Source organism: Epinephelus moara, chromosome 1, assembly GCF_006386435.1.
Source record: "Epinephelus moara isolate mb chromosome 1, YSFRI_EMoa_1.0, whole genome shotgun sequence".
Taxonomy (NCBI): Eukaryota; Metazoa; Chordata; class Actinopteri; order Perciformes; family Serranidae; genus Epinephelus; species Epinephelus moara.
Genome location: NC_065506.1, coordinates 13,283,776 through 13,309,476, shown reverse-complemented (window position 1 = coordinate 13,309,476; position 25,701 = coordinate 13,283,776). Strand labels below are relative to the sequence as shown.

Below are 25,701 nucleotides of genomic sequence, written 5' to 3'. Positions count from 1 at the left end.
GAATAATCTGCAGCAGAGCAGCTGCAACAACACGAAAGCAGTGATGTAAAACTGGCCTCAGGCTGCATGAACAACAAAGGTTACATGTAATTCTTACGTAAAGTGTATCAGTGGACTGAGGTCACTACTATCAGCTGAACCAGGGGTCAGATGGCAGCCAATCCAATCCACTCAACCAACCAGCCAATCACACAGACGGAGCTGACATCCCACAGGAGGAGCAAGCACCCATCATTTATCACAATTTCATATTTGACAGTGATGAGTGATAGAGTACTGTGGTGCTGGAAAAAAATAGCTGATTAATTGATAAGTGAATTGACAGTGATTAGTGAATTTAAGATGTACCTGCAATTATTTGGTTATTTTACAAGCAAAAAATAATAAAAAATAAAAGACAAAAATAAAATAAGATACAGAAAAAAAGCCTCCACTGTAAAATGTGCTGATTGTCTTTGTTTTCTGTGTTATCAAACTGAAATTTTGAGGGTTTGGACTGTTGGTCAAACAAAAGAAGCAATTTGAATATATCAGTTTTCAAAAACCATCATGAGCATTTTTCACTACTCTCTGACATTTCTTAAGACATAAGATTTACCAAATAATTGGCAGATAAGTCCACAATAAAAATATTCATTAGTTGCAGGCCTAAAATAAAAGCAAGGAAAAGATGATTTTCCTGTTGATTGTTTCCAGTTGATTTACAAAGTACCTTTCAAAAAGGTAGTTCAAAGTGCTTTACATAAGCAAGACATGCAAAAGATATAAAGAAACACAAGCCCTATTAAAAGACAATATAAAAAGACACAAGTACTGCAAATAGGATTTTAAAAAGAGTAAAACAAAATAGAAGATAAAAATAAGATAAATTAGAATGACAAAAATTAAGCAGTAGAATAAAAATTAAAGGTTATGTTAAACTAACTAAAATGCAGTGTCAAACAGAAAAGTCTTAAGCCCTGATTTAAAAGAACTGAGAGTTGAAGCAGAGTTTCAGTTTTCTGGGGATTTATTTCATATATGTGGTGCATAAGACAACCCAGTCTTACCCCAAAGTCGTCAAACTCCGGTGCTTGGGCAGTGACTTATGGCATTAGACACTGCTGAAAAAAGTCGCCTTTTCACGTTGGCATGATACGCGGTCGGTCACCATTATTGTTTAACAGTGGTGGTGTCAGGTGGAAATGTGGCGGGACAACAACAAAAGTTACAGCAGTGGAAGCCTGAGTGGGGCAGGTGGGAGGAGTGGTGGATGGGTCAAACAACCGCCAACTTCCACCCCGGAGGCTGGTGTTCGCTTTCCATAAAACTGTAAAGCCAAACCCTGTTCGTTTTTTCCTAAACTTAACCACGTGTGTTTATTGGCTTAATGTAAACATGTGTGTTTGTTGTTGAAGAAAAAATAATGTTAGGTCATGTTGTACCAATGTAGTGCATTTACTTTGAAAGAAACTGTAAGCAAACTGTACATTTCCTGTGAAAACAGAAGTGTATCTTGAAAACAGATAATGCATGTAATAGGCAGAGCTTGACACAGCGTCCTAGAATGTCAAGAACCAACACACCAAGGGTACCTTGCATGTCTTATGTCGACATGGAAAGTCCGTTACCAGGTTGGAGTGAAAATGTGTTGCATAAAAAGTTAATGCTGCTTATTCCTGTTTAGTTTTGGCTCTGAGGAGTAGTCAGGCCTGTCTCAGATGATCTGAGAGGTCTGGACGCTTCATAACAAGGCAGCAGTTCAGAAATGTATTTTGGCCCTACAGCATTCAATGCTTTATATGGGACCATAATTACCTGGTGATATTGTTGCATAAATCTCTGTCATCTGCATAATTATGGTAGCATGTTTTGTTGTTTTCCATGATCTGCACTAGTGGGAGCATTTATATATTGAACCAAAGAGGACTGAGAATAGAGCCTGGGGGAACTCCAGATGTGTAATTACTAATCAGCAAAAATCAGTCTCTGTCCTTCAAATAGGATTCAAACCAGTTTAGCACCAGGCCAGAGACTCTGTCTGTCCAGTTGTGGTCAAATTTGTCAGTTAAGAATGAGGAAAATTCATTGAATGACTTGGTGGACAAAAGTTTACGGTCTACTGACACAGGAGAGTTGTCAGCCTCAACAACAGCAAACAAGGCAGGTACATTATTATTGTTTCTCACAGAGAAGAACTGCCTTGCATCTCTCTTTATAGCTGTCATAATGCACCTGTGTTCAGCTTTTCGACTTTTTAAAATTAATTTTCACCAGCATGGCATCTCTCCATGGTGTTTTTTCCTGACTTTAGTAAAGCCAAATATGACATCAATAACATTTGTAATTTTGGAACTAAAATGATCTGCAGGATTGTTGTGCGAGAGCTAAGCTGGGGCATGTGTAATAAAAAGCCTGAATGAATAATTCACTGGTGCTTTCTGTGATATACTGTTACATATACATACACATATAACGTGTGTGCGCAGACAAAGGACATACAAAAACATCAGTCACCTCAGTCTTAGAAACCGTGGACCCTTAGAGACCCGTGGAGATCAGTAAATTCAAAGAGTGCACCTTATTGTGCGTGGGCTCTGTCACATGCTGACTCAGTCCATTTATGCACACACAGTTCTTTAGTGTTGTCCTGGGGGTCGTCAACATGAATGTTAAAATCACCAACAATAACTACACAGTCAAGGTCAATGCAGAGAATAGACCGCAGCTCCGTAAAGTCATCAAAAAAGTTTGTACTATATTTAGGTGGCCTGTAGATGTTTAAGAAAACAGCTCGACATGAAACATTCAACTGAAAAACAACATATTCAGAAGAAGCAAATTTCCCATAAGACATCTGCTCGCACAGGATAAAATTATTAAACAAAATGGCAACTCCACCTCCTTCCTTATGCTCTCTAGCCTCGCTCATAAAACTGTTGGTAGGGGTTGGCTCAATACTGCTGCACTGTTATCTGCCAGGTTTCAGTAAAAACAGGAAGTCAATATTTTGCCAAACAATCATTAATTAAAAATGATTTGCCAGCCAAAGACCTGACATTTAATAAAGTTACATCTAGTGTGGTAAAAGTATCTTTTGCCAGGTTTTTTGTGACAGTACTGAAGACAGATTGTGGCTGACAAGAAACTGATGTCAATCCTGATAAATTTGCAGAGTTAGTTGAGTGCATCTTGTTCATTCTACAACTTATCAAAACAAGAGTAGGAACATAAAGTCCAGAAGAAGAGCCTGGGTGTTGGATGGCGGCCACTGTGCGAGGCAGTAGGTCCATGCCAAATAGGAAAAAGAGATGCACTGGGGTAATGGAGGTGGGGTTCTGAACTGATGCCAAGCAGAATTTCTTGATGTTGATTTGGATGTATTGGGATGTTGCATTTCAGCTTTAGGTCATCCATTAACATCACATCCAGTTCCTTAATTTCTGATCTTAGTTTGTTAGATATCCCTAGTAGGGAGGCAAGAGGAGACTGATGAGGCCAACTTTTGGTGACCTTGCTGGAACTCACATCAGTCTCAGGGGTGAATTTAATGCCAGCATTACCCAGCGTTTTATTAGTGAATCCCAAATGGGATGAGTCTTGAGAGTGAAGGGAAGAGGAATTATACTACTGATCCGTGGGCTGGTTATCAACAAGCTGACATTGAGGCTGTGATGTTTTGTCTTCTTGGCGCAGAGGCTGCTGCACGTCAGCGTGCATCATCTGTGTGTCGCCTGGGTATTGCGGACTGAACCAAAAATGGTCCACCAGTACTCCAGATTTGCTTGAGTGTGGGCCATCTGCCCTGAAAACATGCCTATGTCCCCAGAACAGACTGAAGTTAGAAATGTAGTTGATCCCTTTCAGATCACAGATTTTGCAGAGCCACATGTTCAGTCTAAGCAGTCTGCTGATCCTGTTGATCCCTTTGCTGACTCTTGGCAGTGGGCCACTGGAAAAAAAACTTCAAGTTTGTCCAAACAATTAAACAATTCAATGAAATCTCTTTGGTTTCAAAACATCTCGTCCAAGGACTGCAGTTGAAAATGAGTCAGCTGTCTGATACCGGTACATTTACAGAAATATTAGGTAATGTGCATCGTCCTAATAAATAAATTAGATTAAATGAAAAGAAAATTCTGCTTTAATACTTCTGACTACTCTCTGCAAACACATTAGGCCCCCAAATGTAGACTAATTTGATTTTGTCTAGCCCAACCAGAGTTACAGGTTATCTTTTTTCTTATTGTTATCTTTTGGGCATTTTTGAAAGATTAGCATGAAATGGGGAGAGAGAAGAGGGGATAACATGCAGCAAAGGGCTAGAGTTGGAACCAAACCAACAGCTGCTGTGGCAAGGACATAGCCTTTGTACTGTACATGGGGCGCCCACTCTACCAGGTAAGCTAGCAGATGCCCCACAGGTTGTCTTTTTTGATGTTTTTTTCCCCTTTGCTCCACATAAGACTTTTCATAATACTCCTATGTCCACATTGGTATTCTTGGTAATCTCTGGTCCTGTGTCATTGAGTTTTTTTAGTGGTTCAAACCTGTTTTACGGTTGTAATGTCAGGGTTGACTGTGGTCTGTGCTTATGCCCACATTTGGCTGTTCGCCAGATGTCTGGAGTTAGCTGAGCTGATTCCATACATTTTGCCCGCTGTGTGGGAGTACAGTCTAGGTTCAGCTCCCGGATTCACAGCACATTACTTCATTGGTTTTGTTTAAGTGAGTCCTGGGATCAATTTAAATGGACAACGGTCTCATTCAGAGACCGTTGTCCATTTAAAGGGAAATTTCGGTTTATTTCAACCCATCTCCTATCGTCCTAAATTTGGTTCAAGTGACTAGTGACATACAGATAATAGTTAGCATGTTAGCCGTTAGCCTATATACACCCGTAGCGTCAGACCTGTTAAAACGTAAGTGAATGGGCATCCCTTCAAGTGCAAAGTTAGTCCACTAAACAAGCTTTTTCTCCACAAAGACCGCCTCATATCGTTAGGATAAATGTCAGAGAACATATAGAAAACGACATGTAAACGTGTTGTCTTACCTTACCGGTGTGCTGCCATGTTTGTTTACCATCTAGCTCTGCTTTCCAAAGCGCTGCCAAAATATATCTTGCCAGCTCTAGATAAAGCCCAGCTGGATACTAACGTTACTCCAGGTGGAGGTGTGGTTCAGTGTGTAAGATTTGGGAGGATATATTGGCAGAAATACAATATAATGCAATAAGTATGTTTTCTTTGCTGTATAATCACTTGAAAATAAGAATTGTTGTGTTTACGTTACCTTAAGATGAGACATTTATATCTACATAGGAAGCAGGTCTTGGAGATCGCCATGTTGCATCCTCATGTTTCTACAGAAGCCCTGAACAGACAAACCAAACACTGGCTGTAGATATGGCCACGCATGTTTTCACATGGGCCACCGTACTAAGAAGCTCCTCCGTGATGAGCAGCTTTGGAGAAACACAGGTTTTTCAACGTGAAACTGCTATATTAAGTGCTTTTTCTGGGCATAAATCTCTGAGTTAAGTTGTTTTGAAGGGGAAGACACCTCCCTGGTTATAACCTCCTTGAGTGTCTGGATCAAACCCTGTTCTTTTTCCCTAGACCTAACCACGTGTGGCTTAACGTAAACATGTGTGTTTGTTGTTGAAGGTCATGTGGTCAAGTTATCAGAGGAAAAAAAGGTGAGCACAGATTAGCAGGTGCTAGGCTAACAACCTTTTCTCTGACATGCCAAGCAGTATTATAGAAACACTGATATGTAACATGATACTGCTTTAATTGGTATTTTTACCGGTTTAAATCACCTGGTCCGTTTGTTTTGGAGAGACAGAGACCTGCTGATAATTTAGCTCCCGGTAAAAACCTAAAGTTAACAGAAATAAGGCAAGCACACATTCAGTTATCAGAGAAAAAGGGTGAGCACACATCGCAGGCGCTGGGTGAGCAGCCTGTCTGTGATGTGCCAAACATCATAGAGGAAACAATGATTTGTGATGTGGCACTGCTTTATTCAGTGTTTTTACAGATTTTAATCACCTGGTCCATTTGTTTTGGAGAGGAAGAGACATCTGTGGATAATCCTGCCCCCGTCAAGACCCTACTGAACAATGAACACTTACAGAATTCTCAGAATTTTCAGTTTCAGCTGGTTGCAATCTACAGTCCTTACCGCTACATGCCACTAAATCTCCCTAAATCTTACACACTGCTCCTTTAAATGTGTTGCAATTTGAGACAAATAGAAAAAGCAGTCAAAATAGCAGCTAAGCAGAGAAGAAAACAAGAGGAGTATCTGCTCTGTAACAAAGCAGAAAGGGCATATTGGTAACATAGTCAGGATTTGATTCTCAAAATGCTGTTAAAATAATTAGAGTTGGTGATCATAATCATTATATTTCAGAGTAATAAGAAAAGCCACTATCATGCAATTATGCAACATCTATACAACACAGAGGCAGAGGTGGTAGCATGCTGTGATGATCAACAACATGATTTTAAATAGCTGCTTTTTAATGACCACATTATCACAGTTTCCACACAAAGCGCCCTCTAATAACGCAGCAACCATGTAAAAGACCCACAGATCAGCACAGGTTTGCATTAGCCATTAGAAGGCACTGAAGCAAAGTGAAACAAAAGGGAGACGGTCAAGCACCGCCCTGAGTGTAGTTCATGTTAGACCTATAACACAGCAGCAGCAGAGTCGTCCATATTAACACAAGCTTTCATACACCCCTCAACAGAAAGCAACTGTATTTTGCCTTCTGTTTGGTTATTATGGAGAACATGTGTGCTGACTAACAGCTTGCTTTGCTGCGGCTATGTGATTATACATGTCTGTTCACATGTGAGTTGCCACGATGCATCAACTTAATTAATGCGAATGTGCTCGGAGCAGCCCGGAGTCATTCCTGCCCACGGTAGATAGGCTGTTACATCACTTACACACAGGAACACACACGTAGCTATTTGGAGACATTTTCCTGCCTGTACATGTGGAATAATGTTCTCCTTGTCATATCAAAGACAAATCCCTGTTCATTTGTTATACTTGGTGAGCCATTCCTGCCTCTTTTTTCCTTTTATTTTCTTCTTCAGAGCAGCTTCAGTGGGGTCGTCTGTGCTGTGGAGCTGCAGCTGCTGACTTCTGGCTGCATTCATTAGCTCCTGTGTTTCTAGGAGGGTCTGGCTAACAACCCTGCTCAGGCTTTCAGCCTTCATCTGTGTCTCTTTTCCCCCTGCCCTCCGTGCCAGGCCGCAGGAGTAAAACTCAGACGGTGTGTGGTCTCCACCCCCATGGGTGCACAGGGGCACTGTGTGGGCAAAGGGAGGAGGGCTCTGGATGCACACAGAGCCAGGGGCCCCTTGTTAAAATGTTGCTCTGCACAAATTAGTCCTCAGAAACAAAGGGAAATCAATCTTGGTGTCAAAGTTAACAAGTTCAAATTTCTTTTTGAAGGCTTATGTTTTTCCTTTAAATATACAAACCTTTGAAATGATCCAGCCCGGAAAATGTTAATAAATGTGGCTGAAGGAGTGAGTTGATGTGCACTCTGATCCCAAGGCAGTCCCCCCCTAAAAAAATCCAAGAATATAGCTGTGAACGTACAGTTGTGACAAGCCTTCGACTGCACGGTTTTATTTGCAGTCTCCGAGGCATTTCGTGAACCTTAACATTACTCATGGTTGGCTGCAGTTCCTCATGTGTCACAACAGTTTATAGTCTGTCCTCTGTGGATGCTTGCTAAGTCGCCAAAACAAAATCCGGGTCATTTGTGAGGGTGGAAACCTCTGAACTTCACATTAATTGTCATTTCTGCGACAGGAAATGTTCAAACGTCTTCTCTACAACTATCACACTATGCATGTCAGTGTGGACACTAAGTCTTTGTTGCTACAGTGAATTCTTTTATTTTTGCTTTTTACAGATAACTGTTATTTTACTCTTACTTACACTTATGCATGCTGACAAACTTGTAATCACTAGTTTCTAGAAGGTCTTGTGTGTTCTCACTAGGTTCTGGTATGGGGAGGTATAGTGTAAAGTTTGGCACCCCTGCTATAAATGGTACACAAAAAGGATGTTGTCTACTCGGGCAGCCTGCCACCCTGCCTGCTGCTCGTCTATAAAAAGTGATAACAAACACCTACTTCTGAATGACAGCAAGCATGACGAGCCTTCAGTGTCAGCCTGTTGCTGTGACTCATACGGTGAGGATTCATCAAGCCTCGCATCCTCTGCCAGGCCCCAGCCTGTCAGGAGAGAAGATTCTTTCAAGCTGCACCAACAAATTTTGCACACTAGCGTCTCCAAATGGTTGAAAACGATTTGAACTTCAAAACCCAGAAATCCTGTAAGGTGACGTCAGTAAACTGCCGTCAGCCTGTTCGTGTTTACCAACCCAACCAGTGTGTGATGCTTTATACCACAGGAAACATGAGTTAATAGGTGTGTGGATGGAGACAGCTTTTGCTTTATTGCTGAGTTTCAGTTTATAACCTCCTCTGGGAGGAGAATATTTTTTCAGTGATGATACCTGACATTATGATGAATGGGAGGCCTACGTCTATTTCTGCGCCACTATTTATTCGCCATGGTCAGCTTAGATCTAGCACACTATAAAAGATTATTTATTTTAGCACTAGGGCAAGCTACCTCGTTTGCCTGGCACAATGTTTTATGTCATATAGAGAGTTAAGCACTGTGAAATGCATTTAATCCACTTTACACTTCTTTGTAGTCACAGCTTGTTCATGCAGAGGACATTTGCATATGAATTTGATACAACTGTGCAAAGTGCACTGAGCTTCAACTTACCTCAGGGATATCTCTCACTGGCAAAGTTACACAGCTAAGAGAGGGCAACCAGGTCAGTGAGACTGAACCAAAACATTAAAGTTGTAGCCTGTTAAACCAAAATAATGACTAAAAATGCATACTGCTGAGAGGAACTGCAGAAACAGATGAAATATGAAAATATAGAGCTGCTTTAAAGACACCTCCTTTATAGGTTACTATGCAGGAACTGTCATTACTATTTTTAAATACTTCATTCAAGCTTGGCCCCTCCTCCCTACACTGCTTGTAAGTAAACTGCACACTCCTGTACTAATGTAGGAACGCTACATTTGTTGAAACTGAAAAGCCAATACTTAAGCAAGCTAACTAAGCCGTTAGGAAATATGGGCAGGGGGACAAGATTTTCCAAAGTGGACCTCTCCTCCACATATTTTTTTTATTTTAGTTTTTTATTTATGCTGAAGAAATGCCCTCCAATGAATGAATAGAGAAACATAAAATCAGATGGCACATTGAAATGTGTTTTAATGATAAAAAATAAATCCATTTATCATCAAAATACATGTAAATTGTTTTGGCAGTGATATATAAGTCAGTAAGCAAATTACTAACAACGGCGGGCCTGCCGCTGGCACCTACCTGTCCAACAGAAGACAGACCAACTCTGTATAGCTCTTCATCCCCACCCTCTCACCCCAGATTCACTCTTGTTTTGGAACAAGCTTTGTCTGCTTAGCATTTCGCCTTACTATATTTACATTTTTGGTACTGGTTGCTACCTTTTAATGAATCCTGACCTCACCTGTGCACTGTTTTTGGCTGCTGGTTACAAGCCCATAAACGGCCCGAAATAAAGCAAAATAAGAAGAAAGTACAGGTCAAGGGCAGAGTCTGTGCAGATAAACACACTGCCACATATTTCCAGTGGGTCATAAGTGATGATCGAAAGAGATAACTTTGACATGAGGCTATGCATTGTTATTTCTTTTTTAGGAAGGTCCTGCATAGCATACCTTTAATATGATTAAAGGGTGATTTTACATTCTTCTCTGATACAGCTTTATTTATAATTTGTGATTTTATGTTAAATGGGAACACCATTAAAATTAAGAATTCCAATATGTTATTTCCATGGCCTCGGAAAGCCAGAAACCAGATAAGTAAGTCTCAAACTTGTGATGTCATCAAGAATAAAGTCTGGAGCTGCTCCATAGTCAATGAATGGGAGACTGATATTGTGGACCCACAGAGTGTTCGTCTTCTTTTTTTATACTGAAATGCGCTTTTGTAGTGTTGTCAGTCCTGAAACATAAAATGTATCCATATACTCCTGTATCCCCTGGGTGCTCTCAGTGTCATCTATAACATCGTTTCCAACTCATTGTCAGTGGAGTAGCCCCAGACCTTATACCCTATGACATCACAAATTTGAGTTTAACCCCCTTAGCTTTTGGATTTGGGAGACAGTTTTTATTGTTTACTAATATTTCGGGACTGTCTTCCTGTCATAGGGATGACATTTGTGAATTTTGAAAATGGGTGTAGTGCCTCTTTAAGGTCTTCTCGGGTGCAGCTTAAATGTTCTAATGCTGCCACTGTCTGCATTTTTTTCACACAGTTATAAGGGTAATGTAGGTTGGAAAGTTACTACGTGGCGGGGAGTGGTATCATAATGGTGGCTCCCAGGGGCCGTGGGGCCCTTCACCATCTTCGTCTTGGGATTGGTGTTGGCACGCTTCCTCCCCGCTGGCAACCAGCAGGCTGTGGGCCCGGGGCAGGGGGAGGTGAAATGTCAAGAGCGAAATGCAAATTCATGCTGACAAGCGGTGCAGAAAACATGTTCTCTGCGACTCGGGGAACCTTGATATTTCACAAAGTCAAATGAACATGTCAGCCAACACTGCAGGGCAACTATTGGGTTATTTAAAGAAGAGGTTCAGAAAGCAGGCTGCTGTTACATCACAGGCAGCGGGGACTGTTAACGTGCAGCTCAGCGGACAAGGTTTGCTTTTGTTGTGGTTGTTATCCTCCTTCTCCAGTCTCCCTCTGTCTGTGAGCCATCACTGACTCTCAGAGTGAGACACTGTGTGAGAGTTGGCCGATAGAGGAGACACATACTGGCTCACATTAGTCCATCATTGCATCACTGCTGCGCCCTCATGCTCCATATCCGCCGTCGAACCCGGTTCCTGCGTGTTATCTGTCTTCAGCACTGAGCTCCCTAAAACACTATGTGGCTCACAGCTCAAGCTTTGATTAGCAGCAGGACACCATCAAGACTTAAGAAGCAGATTCTACCTCAAAACGTTATTGATTCAGGCTGCTGTTGCTGTTGATGCTGTTAAAATGGAGATCACAGTGTGAGGATGCTCATAATTAACATCTAACCTTGATTTTCTGGTGGCTTTTTTTAAATCACTTTATAAATACAACACCCTCTACTGTGACAGTGGGATTCTGAACGCAGTCAGCTGCACGTCATGTCTCTTGCTTTGTACAGATATTCATGTTCCCCAGAGGATGACAACTTTTCTTCTAGCTCCATCAGCAGGTAAAACTTTCAATATGCCCAATACTGGTTTGTTGCTATGCCTTCATTAAGTGCGGCAGTAGGACGACTTGGAAGTCAGCATGTCCCTGGTTCCCATGACAAAAAGCCAATGAGACTTTTTTTTATATTTTTTGATTACTGCAGATAATAATCTGTGTGGCAAACAAACGTTTATGATAATTACACATTTTGTTCAAAAAGATAATCTCCACAAATGAAAACCACTTTTATGATTTTTGAAGCATAAATGCTATCACCAGTAGTAAAAGGCTAATGTTAAGCTATAGGCGATCTACACTACAGTCACATGACTAACATCACTACCACAACAAACATTTGGAACGAATGCAATGATTGGCCGAGCGTCCATCTCTATCTTCCCGACGTGGAGGCCTCCGACTGACGCAACTGCTCGCGGTTGACTGTCTTGGTTGTAACATTACACTCGCTCTCCTCTTCCGTGTATCTAACGTTACCTTGCCAACGCCTATGTCAATCATAGAGGTAATGAGGACTTAATGGAGGAGGGGGGAGTAGGCCTTTGGAGGGAGGGGGGAGTTGTGGATGTTAAAATTTTGCTGTGCTGTGTGAAATGCAAGAAAGGTAAGAGGAGCTTTAACCAAAAACACATTAAAAAACACCTAATTTGAAGCTGAGGGAATCGGGAGTGCAGAAATGCTACCTCATTTCTGGGTTTTAGGACTCATTCCTGCACCACTCTATTGCAGCCCAGAGAAGGAAAAAGTCAGTTTATTTTTACATAGAATAAGCGCTTTGGCTTTTGTCCTCCATCTTTAACAGATAAGTGTGTTAGGGATCTCTATACAGCTAAAATGGAGAGGAGCAATGATAACAACAACCAAAATCTGTCTCACCGTGCATGTGTTCATTTAAATATTGTTTTTAAGATGGACTGGAAAATATGTAAACCTATCCTGTGAGGGGCTGAATTCAAACTGTATGTGCTGTACAGTTGGTTTCAAATGTAAAATAGAAGATTATATCAAACACGTTAGAATAAGTGATGAGTTCATTATGCCTGCATTTGATTTATAGCTGAAGATCTGTTCCCTCAGTACAGGGAGTCCTGATGACGCTCGCCGACTCTGTGACGTCTGAGGTCGTGCTCCCTTCTGTCATGAAGTTTATGGATGGTCGCTGCGCTGATGAGTAGCTCTGTTTTATGAGGTCATGCCTCCTGTAGTCAGACATGAAAAGTACCCTGAGATCTCGGTGCAGCTGAGAATCAGAACTTCCAAATGTGGCGATCAGACGTCAACATTTACATGGCAGACGCAACTGATGCTGTATCAGAGTAAATAGAGCATGCAGAAGAATAAACTCCATATGTTGCATATGACCATCAGGGGAGTGACTCAGGCGACTAAAACCTCCAACAGCACCACACACTGCTGTAACACAGCACAAGGACCTGAAAGCATTGCCCCACACAAGGACAAAAAAGTGGTACCCATGTCTGAAACATCCCTGTCTGCACAATTGTCCCCAAATAGAGGCTAATTGCAACAGGAAATCGCTTATTTTTAGGCTGTTCAGTAAAGTGGTGAGCCCAGACACAAAAAGGCATGACCAAGTGATGTGTCCATGTGAAAAGATCTGTCATGGAGGACATGTGCACATTTGACACAGCCAGTCGCACATTGGCCTGATAATGTCAATATCATTTCCCTCATCTCCTGTCAGCTCGACGCCTGCTCCTTGTCACTGAAACAAGCTGGAAATGGAGAACTCCCACACTCGCTCAATGACAGTGCTGGGGCTGTATAAACAAAGCCCACAGTGTCAGTAATTCAGGGGAGTCCAGACTTTCTCCCCTGCAATCTTCTGTATCACAGACCTGTCTTTAAAGAAGTAGCTCAGCAGTTTTTGCAAAACACTTAATAGCTTTCTTGCTGAAAGTTAAATAAGGACACCGCTCGAAGACCTCTCTCATGTATGTAGGGTAAATCATGGCGCTACCACAGTTAGCTTAGCATAAAGACTGGAAAGGGGGGGGAACAGCTTGCCTGGCTCTGTCCAAAGGTAGAAAAATCTGCTTACAGGCATCTAAATTAAAGGTTTAGGTAGATATACAGGCAGAAACGGAATATGATATAATTAGTATGTTTTCTTTTGCCTATAATCACCTGAAAATAAGAATAACTGTGTTTGTGTTACCTTAGAAGGAGCCATTTACATAGGAGGCAGGTCCATCTCTACAGAGATTGCCATTTTGCATCACAGTGTCTCTACAGTAATCCAGAATGGACAAACCAAACACTGGCTCTAGAATAGGGCCATTCGTATTTTTGTCTCAGCTACCATAGTTAGCAGCCCCTCCACAACAAGAGCGCTGGAAGAACACAGATTTTTTTTAATGTGTAATGTGGGATTCATACTTCTGTGTCAAATTGACGCCGTAGCCTGACTTGCACCTTCCCAGAAATGTAAATATACGTTGAGGTGACGCAGACCTCCTGTCAATTTTTGTAAGCTGAAACCATTTCCCTCAGTGGAAATGAAATTTTTATTTGCTTTTATTTCACAGATAAGAAACAATAAATTGTGAAGACAATAAAGCCTCCACAAAAATATCATATTAAGTCTTGTGTGTAATTTGTCGTGTCTTCATATGAGCAAAGGAAATCTCTGCTCATTTCTAGGCTAATTTATATAATGTAAAATGCAGTAGGCTTGTGCTAATAACATTAGCATGTATTTGTAGGGAAAATGTGTCCAGCAAATGACAAATGCTTGGATTGTGAAAGCTGTGAGTTATAGTGAAGTGGATTTGTGTTTGAATTTGTCGCTATTAAGCCATGTTTAAAGTTTTGGGTGTGTTTGAATCATCTAAACTTTACAGCACTTCACAGAAACCCTGCCACCAACTAGTGTTTTGGAGGTGTAACTGCAGAGTGACACAGGCACCACTGAGCACAAATGCTCACAACGGCATAGGCCATGTGCATAGGCTACGGTATAAGGTCTGCCTCACAAGTATAAATCCTGCTTAACTGCTTATTCTGTGTTTTTATTTGGTTTAAATCCCCGGTTGGTTTGTTTTGGAGAGGAAGAGACTTCTGTGGATAATCTGGCTCACAAAAACAACCCCTTAATGTTTGTTATGATTTCCCAAAACTTAGTTAACATTTCTCACCTGTGTGCTGGATGTCTGGGCTCCAGCAGATTGACCCAACCGACCGGACGCCATCATCTCAAGCGAAGTGGACACTACGCTGCGTTCACAGTGCTATGTGGAAATCGGACATATCAGCACTTAAAATGTGGCTGTTGAACTGCAAAATCTGGCATAATTTATCGCTCTTATACTGCAATTGGTGCTCAGTACTGTCTAAAACAGATTTCTAAATGGAAGTTTGTCACTGGCATCAATTTTTACACTGCCAATCACATGAATATGGTGTATATAAGTGTTGAGTCAGAATTTTTTTAGTTCCTACATTCCCTGAAGGCACTGTCACTCATGATTCCACATCCCTCTCAGTTGACGCCACGCCCCCCACGCCACATCAGGGTCAAAAGTCTGAAACTGAAAAAAAAGATCTGAAAGTGAAAAAGAGATGTGAAACTGTAAAAAAATAAGATCTGAATCTGAAAAGATAAAACATGTAACTGAAAAAAATAAGACCTCAAGAATTACCAAAGTGAATCAAAATTATATTTAACCTGAAAAAACGTTTTATACACTTATTTTTATTTTGAATACATTGTTGTATTTTTCAAAATTCAAGATCAACACATGAATTTTCAGTTTCAAATTTTATTTTATCAAGTGCAAAACTTTTGACCCTAATGTAGCTCTATAAAAAACCTCCTAACAATGAAGAAGTTCTGACCAGGAGGAGTTTCAGCAGGTTGCAATCTGCAATCCTCCTAGATGGCACTAAATTCCCCTATATCTTACACACTGAACCTTTAGCATGTGATATGACTATATCTATAGATGAAAAAAATGAGATGTTAACGTCTTAATTCGTGACCCTTAAATCTGTGCAAAAAAAGCAAAAAAGTGCATTTCCTGAAACTATTTTTTAGTCCCTATTTGTCTCTTGAAACGATGATGAAACACGCATAAAAACTCCATCGAAGAGCAGTTGGCAGCGTAGCATCAAGAAAAATTGAACAATACTTACCCTTTAATTAACAACTACTGTTGTGGTGCCCTTGAGGAAAATTTAAATATCGTTATTCAGTGATATACCCAAAATAAGTGTGAAAACCTGCAGTGGTGTAATGGATTCACACGTTGGTGTTAAAAGCCTGAGACACCTGGGAAGTGTCAAAATGACTCTGTTCTGTCATTTTGCACTGAGGTGCCCTTGATTCAATTTTGCAACCTCCAGCTGCTCCAGTGTAACTGGCTGGTTATACTAGTTAGTTTCCATCTGTGCTAATATAAAGCAGAGCTGTGCTGCACAGACATGACACTTGGGGAAAAAAAATGTCGTGAAAACCCGTTAATGCTGTGTGATCCGGGCCAGAGACAGCACACAGATTCGTGTGTCTTCCTGGTGAGTCATGTGGCTTCAAGAAATCTGCCATCATGTTACCCAGCAACAGCACACGAAGCCAAGGCTAGCTGGGAATTTAAAAAAAAAAAAAAAAAAAAAACTGACCTGACACTCTCCCTACCTCACCACCTTACCCTCATTCTGTCACACATGTAAATCTGTCAGGTCCAGCTTGACGCGCAGGACGACAATGCACATGCTAACTCCACAAAAACATGTGCAGCTCTCAGCATGTTCCTCGGACTCATCCCTAGAAAATTGTGTTGGCGTACTCAGATTAATTCAGGAGCTAATTTGTTGTGAGCCTGGCTGCCATCAGTGCCACAGATCCATAACTTATCGAAAGCTGATTAACACATCAATCCTCCCGTTTGTGCCTGCTAAGAACGCCGAGCTGTGTGGCTGTCAGGATTACTTAAGTGTGAATGGAAGACCAAGGCACGCAGACGTGAGAGCTGTGTATTAACTCTCACTCCTGTCACCACAGCCCCTCGTCATAGTGATACCTCTAGTTGGGCTTTACATTTTAAAATACATTAGAATAATTCCCCATATTTCATAAAATTACAAAGGTTTACTGTACTATGAGTGTAAAAATGAAGGATATGGTGATATGAAGATAGATGGTGTGGAGGTGAGGGAGAATCATGACTGTGTCCAGCTTTGACAAAGCGTCCTTCAACAAGGCCTGCCATTAAAGGATGCCTCTGACCTTTGACCCCTCCAGTCAAATCTCCAAATCTAATGTCTGATATCTTGAGTAACTCGTTCCCAATTGCCAATTTAAACCAAGATTTGAGCTCTGTAGCTCCTTTGCAGCTCCCTTGGGAGCTCAGACTGTATTTTGCCTCCCGGTGGTGACTTTTGGCAGTCAGACGACATCCAAAAATGTTCCCCCAATCGGCTAATGAGCTGTTCTTTTCGCCAGCGAGCCGAGGAGACAAACTGAGTGTGGGGGGGGAAGGGGCCTCTGCAGCAGGCCTGTCTCGTGCAGCCGTAGCAGGATGGTAAATTGGAGCTGGCGTGATAGGTCCTGACAGCAGCACAGTCTTGGCCATGAGCATAAACTGCCTTGCTTACGTAACCGGCCCCATTGTTACCGCCCTGCCACTGTCATTAAAATTCATTGGAATTGCATGAAATCCCACCCCAAACACTTGTTTGTTTCAGCAGTGGAAGACGCAGGGTTTGATCAAAGTCAAAAAGATAAAGATTTGATTGAAAGTTGAAGCACAAGACAAATTCAGTGAGACTGGAAGACTACTGGTCTCATCCCACACTTATCGTCACTGGGGGCGAGTGGACGCCCTGCCAAAGAGCAGAGGCAGCACAGTTGAACCCTGATTCGTGTTACCCGCTGGGAACTACTCAGCTGACACAACACTAACACTCCTTCACACCTATAAGGCTCTGCTGACACTTCACCACCTGTTCATGGCACTTCTGCTATCAAAAGATGATCACCAGAGGATTTATTTATAGCTGTACATCTGTGAAGAGATTAGGCTTCGAGACAGATGCGAGACACACTTCTTCAGAGAATCAGTTCACATTCACTTTGTCTCGTGATCCTTCTCACAGGCAGCTCTGAATAGTTCAATCAAGAACTATTTTCTCTTTCAGGTTTGATGTGATTCAGGGGGACAGGGAGGCTAAAAACAAGTCAGCGTTTTACAAATAAGACAAAACCTGTTGAGAAGATAGTGATGAAACATTGGTAAGTCACCTCAGACCCCTCATAAAGAGATCCTCAAAATCTTAAAACCCTAGTTTAAGCTCTGTGGTTTATGGTCTCTATCTCAAAACCTGGCTGGGCCTCAGTACTCTGTCTTACCCTTTTAGTTAGAAAGGAATCTCTACATGGTGAGTGTGAACAGAAGAAATGATTACTGCGACCAAAACATGTTCATATGTGCATGTGAATATTGTTTTAAGACAGACTTGATAAAAAACATGAACCTATCCTTTAGTATTTTCCATTCCATCCCCCTTAAATATCTCCACATACTTTCTATTACAAGGGCTGCAAATTATGTTGTACTCTGACAAGTGTTCTTATGGTCTCTATTTTAAAGGAGATGGGCCAGAAAGATCTTATTAGAGAGAATGAATGACAAACCTTCACCCTCTTTATTAACGATTACTAGGAAGGTGCCTTTGAACCAGGTACTTAACCCTGATATGCTCCAGTGGAGCTGCTGAGTAAGCTGGCACTGTGACAGGAAGCTCTCAGGTGTGGCTGTGTGGAAGAATATGAATATGAACCAGCTAAAAGTTCAATCGACTTTCCTGAGTTAAATTACGGCTATTACTATTTTATATTACTATTCATCGTCCTGCTGTTGAATATTTCCACTGTGGGCTCCAGATAATGTAATAGAATTAAAATCCTGTGTTAAGGACATACTTCATCCCCCAAATGATCATTCGTATGTCAGTTACTTACCCCGTGTTACGCTGAATTTGTGAAGAGAATGTTTTTCTCGCATGCCTCCAATGAATTATGAATCAAAAAATTGAGAAAATTCTTGTCTCATTTATCCAGGCGTACGCTCAGTACTTTCGAACAGACTGCCTTTTTCCGACAGTGAATGAAATTCCAAGCCAGACTCCATTGACAAAAACAGTAATTATACCTCACTGCACACAGGAGCTGCTAGTCTACCTCTGCCCTGATCAGTTTGTTTGTTTGCATTACCGTGGGACTTTGCTTAGTTCACATTCAGCAAAGTCACACAATTACACAAACAAACTAACTGATCAAGGCAGTGGTAGCCCAGCAGCTCCTGTATTCAGTGACGTAAAATCAATGCTTTTGTTAATGGAGTCTGGCTTTGAAAATACGACTTGATATATCTGACTTGGATTATACTCCACAAGTTGTATGAGAGTTTGTAAACAAATGTTTTGACATAATTTTTCTGTTGTTAAATATGAACCTCTTTTACTTACATTTCTCAATAATTTCCTCCATTTTTGGATTCTTTGTTCACCAAAGGCTTCAAGACAAATATAACACAGTGCGAATAATCGATAAACAAATGATAAGGACCCTTTAAACCCTACGACAGTGTGCATTTAGTTCCCAGCCTCACAAATGACTGCACATGCATGGTCGGAAAAGTGCTTGTTTGTACACTCGCTCTCTCGCACACACACACACGCACTAATATAATGATGCAGGTGTGTCCACACAGTTCAGATGGAATGATTTATTCATAATCATGATAGCATAATAAAACAATGAACATTGAAAGCACTGACAGTTGAACCCAAGGCCTCTCACACACAGCATGCACCACCCCGACCCCAGCGTTCACAGAGACACTGAACATTCCTAACGCCAAGAGACTCCTGGCTTCTGAAAGTCCTCCTTTTTTTTTAACTCTCCGCCCCAGTCAGTTTTTTCCTTGTTCTTTTTTTTTTTTTTTTTTAATCCTTTAAATATATTTTGATATAAAAACAAGCCCACGTATGATGAATCAACCATGTTTGTGAACTGCCTCTCCCCGGTCTCCTGTTATTGTCCTGCCCCCCCCACCACTCCTCCGGGCTGTATTGGTTGGAGGACGAACATGATACTGGCCCCCAAATCCTCTCTTTTCCTGTTCATGCTCTCTTCATGGATACGTGGTGAAAAGAAAAAAAAAAAAAAGTCCCCAGTCTGATGGGTGATGGTGGAGGTGGGGGAGACGGCACTAAAAAATAAAACGGTTTGATAACCTCCCTGAAAAAAAAAGAAAGCAATAAAAAAGATTTCTTAAAAAAAGTAATTAAAAAAAATCAAACCACAACAGTCCAGTTGAAAGACGTGCTGGAGGGAAGTCTGGAGCTCTGTAGACTGGAGGCACTTTAGCACAGAGCGAAGGCCCCACACCTGACACCATGCCGAGGGGAGAGAGAGAGGGAGGGAGGGAGGAAGAGAGGGAAGGATGGAATGACAGAGCTGGGCTGAATTCATGCAGAGCCACATGGTGATACAGAGATCCAGGAATGATGGAGGGAGGGAAGAAGAAAGAGCACCTGACAAACGTGGAGGAAAAGGCCAGCCTCCCCTCCAGTTAATGCCATGTTTAGGAGAGGAGGAGGGGAGGAAAACATAAGAAAGAAAAGGGATCTTCCAGGTAGAGGAAGAGGAGAAACTTGGACCAAGAGAGGAGAGAGACAGAGAGAGAGTGAGTGAGCAGCGGCAGGTATAGAAAGAGGGGAGAGCAGTGGCCCATCGAGAGAAGAGGGAACTGTCTGGCAAAAGCTATACAACACAAACAGGAAAACAGTCCTTGTATGGAAGCAGAGGGGGGAGGGGGACGCCTGAGGTTGGGGGAGGGGGGCACAGTATGGCAGTCCCACAGGTCAACAGGCTAGGCAGGCAGGAGGAAGGCGCTGTGGTCCCTCTTCTTCTTCTCCTTCTCCTCCTCCTCCTCCCACTTTACAGCTGTGTTGGGCTGTGTCTCACCCCCCTCCTCTCCCCCCATCGCCCCCCCCCGGGCCTCCTCTTCACAGGTAGAGCTCCTTAGCTCTGATATGCTGCAGCTTCTCCCTCAGCATGCGGAAAGAGGGCCGCACCGAGGCGTCCAGGGTCCAGCACTGCTTCATCAGGTCGTACACCACGGGCGGGCAGCCATCTGGGGCGTCCATCTTGTATCCATTCTCTACCCGGGGCACCACCTCTTTCAATGGCTGAGAGACAGAGACAGAGCAATGCTGACAGACTCTCCACATTAACATGGTGATTGATATTCAGCTGGTGCAACTGACTCAACTGCATCACAACATCCCAGGCACAACAAATAACTAAATATGTAAATGTCACAAGTGGTGAAGCGTGCAGAAATAATTCATAACACAGCCCATATTGCGTCACATTTTCATCACCTGCTCCAGCAATCTAATGGCACAGATCTAATTATTTTGAGGTCAGCACTAAACGTACAAGACACTTCACTAATCCTGTACAAGAATAAATAAGACAAATAAGCACTGGTCCCAGCAATGAAGCCTGCCATCTGCTGGTATACCCTCAGACCTCAACGAGCCACAGAAATCTGGTGTTTGGGTACTTACAATTCTAGGGTAAGGCACGCGCCCAAAGGAGTAGATCTCCCAAAGTAGGATTCCGTAACTCCAGACGTCTGACTTGGTGGAAAACCTCTGTTAGACAAAAAAAAAAAAGAGGGGGGAGCCTGAATTCACACATCACACAAAGGCATTCAGAGAGCAGCTTAGGTATTTTGTGCTTCCTCCATCTGTAAAAAACAGAATTGGTTTGTTTGCAGTAGTGCTTTTTTTGTAGTTCAAGTACTCCAAATTATTATGTGTGAAGAGTATGAGAATAAACACAAACACCAAATGTGCTCAGTGAGTTGAAATTCCATGTCAGCACAGGATCCAAAGAGCATGTGCACACGCAGATTTGGAAGATTAAGAGTAGAAAATGAAGGAGCAGCAGGCTGCCACTTAGTTAAACTGCTGCCATCAAACAAAGCCCTTAATGGGATTCCAGTCCACCTGAACTGGTAAACAAAACAGGTTCCAAGAGCAAAATGTCAGATAAAAGCTATCTAAGCTTTTCTATTAACACATTAGGCCTCGTGCAAAAAAACACCTGGATGAACAGATTTGCTCTTAAATGGCACGAATGGGTGATTTAAGAGAATTTGTTGCACCTGCCAGTTTTTCCTGACTAAGAATTTTCTCTTCCCCGTCCGAAATAAAGCATGGCGCGTGTACTGGTAGTTGGAGAGGTGCCAGTTCACCTCCTGGCAACTGCCGAGGTGCTCTTGAGCAAGGCACTGAACCCCCAGCTGCTCATGGCGCCTGTCCATGGGCAGCCCCCTCACTCATCTCTCCATTTCATGCATGTATATCCTGTTTGTGCATGTGTGTGTATTTCAGGTCTGTGTGTATATGACAACATATTAAAAAATTTGAATTTCCCCTCTGGGATTAATAAAGTATATCTTCTTCTGTTACATATAAATGAACGTCTGTTACATTCAAGTCTTTGCCAGACAAGTTCCCACAGTGCTGATTCAGCCTATCGCCGCCAGAGATAGCTCTCTATATTTCACAGTCTCGTTGTCGGGTGTAGTTGTTGGGTGTCTTTGGCAGCTTTCCCGTGCAGGCGCACCGGAAGCGATGCCTTTTACCACAACCAGATGCATAGATTTATTTATTTATGCTAGATTTGTTATATTTTTGTTGTCTTTTCTGTTTGGTACGCCTTTTTGTTTTAGTTTTCTTAATGCATTATCTGTGTGTGAATGATTCTGTTTAGGGAGAGATGAGATGAGAGACCATAGCAAGAGAGCAGCAGCTTTAAGCATGGCCGAAGCTATGGCGGAAAAAACCATAAGAGCCATCCGTGAAAAGTTTCTGGAGGGGTTGCTGCAGATAAAAAGGAACTTTGTGTTCAGAGGAAGGATTAAAATCAAACAAGACTTGAAGAGAGCGCTCCTGGGGTGGGAGAGGTGCAGCGAGCTCACCTGCAGGCATATGTTTTAGGCACACATCGACAGTGTTTGTGTAATTACTCTCACTGCCAGAGGAGGGAGACAAGTGTTCTGCACTCCAGCTTTAACTACTTTAAATCTTCCTTATGCTGTGCTCAAATGAAAGTAGGTGGAGCAGATGAAAACAAATGCTAAGAAAGCGACAGCGCATTAGCTGAGGTCTGCTACCCGTCCACCCCTCGTCGTCTCTCACCTTCTCTCTTAGTGCTTCGGGGGAGGTCCATTTGACGGGCAGCTTGGCAGTGTCCTGTATGGAGGAGGCCTCCTTGGTGAGGCCAAAGTCGCTGACCTTGGCAATGTTGTCGTCAGACACCAGCACGTTTCGAGCTGCCAGGTCTCTGTGGACGAAGTTGTTGGCCTCCAGGTACTCCATGGCTTCACACACATCACTGGGTGCCACAGGGAGACAGGAGAGATGATGAGTGAGGACGGGATGACTAAAATCATAATAACCCACAGGTGTGCATCTACTCCTTAATCTGTGTGGACATATTTGTGGCTGTGGTTAAGACTTACCAGGACACATTAAGTGACAACTGTAGTGCAAATATCATTAATGCAGTGGAGGAGGTAAAACTGGCTAAATCAGAGAATAATTGCACATTACTTATACTCCTCTACTTGCCTCATGTTCGTGCAGTTAAAATCTAATCCCTCGCACATCTCTAACAAGCTCATTCAAGGGTTACAAAGCTCGTACTGAAATTAAATTATGAATACTTCCTCCTGGATGCATGTTTTTCTGCCTACTGATCTGAGTGTTTACACTTATGTAATGGTTGCACTCATTTTAAGTTGCGCTGGGTTCAAGCAGCAGCTAAATGACTTGCAGATAAAGCAGCTATTTATCAAGGCAAACAACCTGCATGATGGCTGCTTGTGTAAGCAAAGGGCTTCTTTCATGTTCCCAGTCAAGAGCGTGACACTGTTCTTTTGAAATTCTATTCAGATTCTGACAGCAAAAGAGCAGCAGTTTAGCTCTAAACCCTGAGCTGTGCTGATTAAACGTTTGTCTTTTCTGCAGTAAGTGCTTGAAGAGAGATGAAGAGGACTCACAGTGAGAACTTGAGTAAGCAGTCTCCGCCGAGCACGGTCCGTCCTCGGGAGCGCAGGTAGTCCACTAAGCTGCCCTGTGACACAGTTCAGAGGAGGAGGACATTTTTAGCACGGATGGTTCTGGTGAAAAACAAATCTGTGACCCCAAAAGTGTCGGTTTACTCTCAGCTGAGCTACATGGGACATCACTATGTTCTAAACATGAAACAATTGTCATTCAAATATCAAGTCTTTTCTTATATACATTGTTCATTCCTATTAATTTGTTATTAAGAAAATTGTTCATATTAGCTTAATTGTATACATTGCCATTCTGGGTTCCATATATGACATTACAAGGAAGATGTGAGATAAGACAACTGATACTACTTTAATATCTGTACAGTAAGTGTGAAGCTACCCAGCAAAGATCTGGATGCTGACGTTGTGTTCCTGGCCAAAAATAGTTGCAGTCGGACACCAAATACTGCAAAGCGGTTATGATGCAGACAGCTAGATGGTTACGTTGTTGTTTCCACGTCCAGTAATGGTCCATTTAGACCTGGGTTTCAAACCAGGAAATACTGATTGTATTGTTGCCATGAAAAAAACCCCCAATGCATGTATCTTTTTTTATTTATGCGACATTTTATTGACAATTTGACGTCCACTACAATTTTTATGCTATTTATGATATGTCAATTATATTCCTGTGTCATTGTTTTAAGACTGTGGTTTTTCTAAGAGCCAAGATCTTTATCCAGGCTGCCTTTGATCACAGCTTTCCTTCAGGGCTTTCTGTCCGAAAGTCAGGTGACATAGTATAAGACACCGACAGAGTTTATGTGTATACAGAGCTGTGGTGGATGAATGGATAGGGTACAGTTCTTTAACCAAGGAGAGCAGAATTTGAGTCCCATCTGGGTGAAAGTTTATTATTTGGTCATTTTAATATTGTATTTTGACATTTCTGGGATGCTCACAAAGGACGTCCAGCTGACGGCCAAGTAACGTCACGGACATTAGCATAGCTTTACTTTTTGAACTATTTTTGAACCATAATGGGACGTCTTTGTTGGATGTTCAAACAACGGTAATTCGGCCTCTAAATGTTTGCTGGGTACCGCCAGCAGTTGTTTTGCTTAGCAGCAATTTTGCTGTCTGCTTATGAAAAAAGATTTAGTAAAAAACACATGTGACAAACCTTAGCCATGTACTCTGTGACAATGTAGAGACTGCTCCTTTCCTCCACAATTACCCCTAGCAACTGCACCAAGTTGTTGTGCCTCAGTTGCCTGTACAAAACAGAACAGAGGAAAAGAAAAAAAAAAAATCAAGCATTAGCATGCTGGAAAACAACTGTGTCCACAAAAGGATACATCTGATGAAAAAGTACTTGAAAGAGAAAGGTGTGCCTGTGTGCGCACAGACACACAAACATATTTGTAGGTGGCGTGAAGGACAGAGCAAGAGTTGGAGGATCTTACGTCATGACAGAGGCCTCGGCGATGAAAGCCTGCGCTGTGGCGTCATTTTTGATGCACTTGACCGCAACCTTGGTCCCTCTGTAGTCTCCAACCATCACATCTGACAAAGACACACACAGGGTGAAGTTTTTAGTAAAATATGCAAGGCGACCTTGGTCTCTGTTATTATGGCTCTGATGTATGAAATTAAATGATGCAAAGATCCTTGTGAAATCAATTCATCACCTCCAAACTCTCCTTTGCCAATGGTCTGCAGGAGTTTCAGCTCCTTTCTGTTCAAGGCCCAGCCGCCTGCCAAGAGAAGACAGACAACACTTAGCAGACTTCACAGTCAACGACAATCATGCTATGAGTCTAATGACATTACTGTAAAACACACAGAGAAGAGCATGTATTAACAAAAGCACATTTCTATGATTCTGCAAACCCAGAACTATGGAACTAGGAAATGTATTTAAATATTCATTAGTGAGTTTCACAAACACCCTCTTCTTCTTCCTGAATGATTTATCTGTCATTTGGGAGAAAAAGTGTTGATATATTCAAACATTTAGCTTTTCCCAGTTATCCGGTGTTCCGAGTTAGCCGGGTCAGATGTGTACACGAAGAGCAATGGAGAGATGGAGGTGGAGGAAGACTCAGATTGACCTTGGGAACTGGTGAAGCCCAGCAGTCGTCCCCAGACGCACAGAGATTAATTACCCTCTGATGATTAATGCTATTAGGACGAGGAAGATAGTGGAATGTTGTAGGAGATGCAGGCTTTGTCGGTATGCTGTGCATGT

The 25,701-nt window shown here is 42.1% G+C and overlaps 1 protein-coding gene and 1 long non-coding RNA gene across 2 annotated transcripts in view; both read right to left on the bottom strand.

Moving 5' to 3' along the window:
* Positions 1-6,006: 6,006 nt before the first annotated feature.
* On the bottom strand, positions 6,007-14,576 carry LOC126392395 (uncharacterized). Its single transcript, XR_007570179.1, has 4 exons — positions 14,508-14,576; positions 8,151-8,252; positions 7,488-7,574; positions 6,007-7,337 (listed from the first exon to the last, which is right to left on the bottom strand). It is a non-coding gene; the product is annotated as an uncharacterized LOC126392395 (long non-coding RNA).
* Positions 14,577-19,284: 4,708 nt separating this feature from the next.
* LOC126392025 (tyrosine-protein kinase CSK) overlaps positions 19,285-25,701 on the bottom strand; it is a 53,838-nt gene continuing 47,421 nt past the window's right edge. Inside the window, exons 7-13 of the mRNA XM_050047136.1 lie at positions 25,142-25,207; positions 24,917-25,016; positions 24,634-24,724; positions 23,451-23,524; positions 22,588-22,783; positions 20,947-21,033; positions 19,285-20,562 (exon numbers count right to left, since the gene is read on the bottom strand). Coding sequence (XP_049903093.1) covers positions 20,380-20,562; positions 20,947-21,033; positions 22,588-22,783; positions 23,451-23,524; positions 24,634-24,724; positions 24,917-25,016; positions 25,142-25,207 — 797 coding nt within the window. The 3' untranslated portion in view covers positions 19,285-20,379. The remainder of the gene's footprint in view (positions 20,563-20,946; positions 21,034-22,587; positions 22,784-23,450; positions 23,525-24,633; positions 24,725-24,916; positions 25,017-25,141; positions 25,208-25,701) is intronic.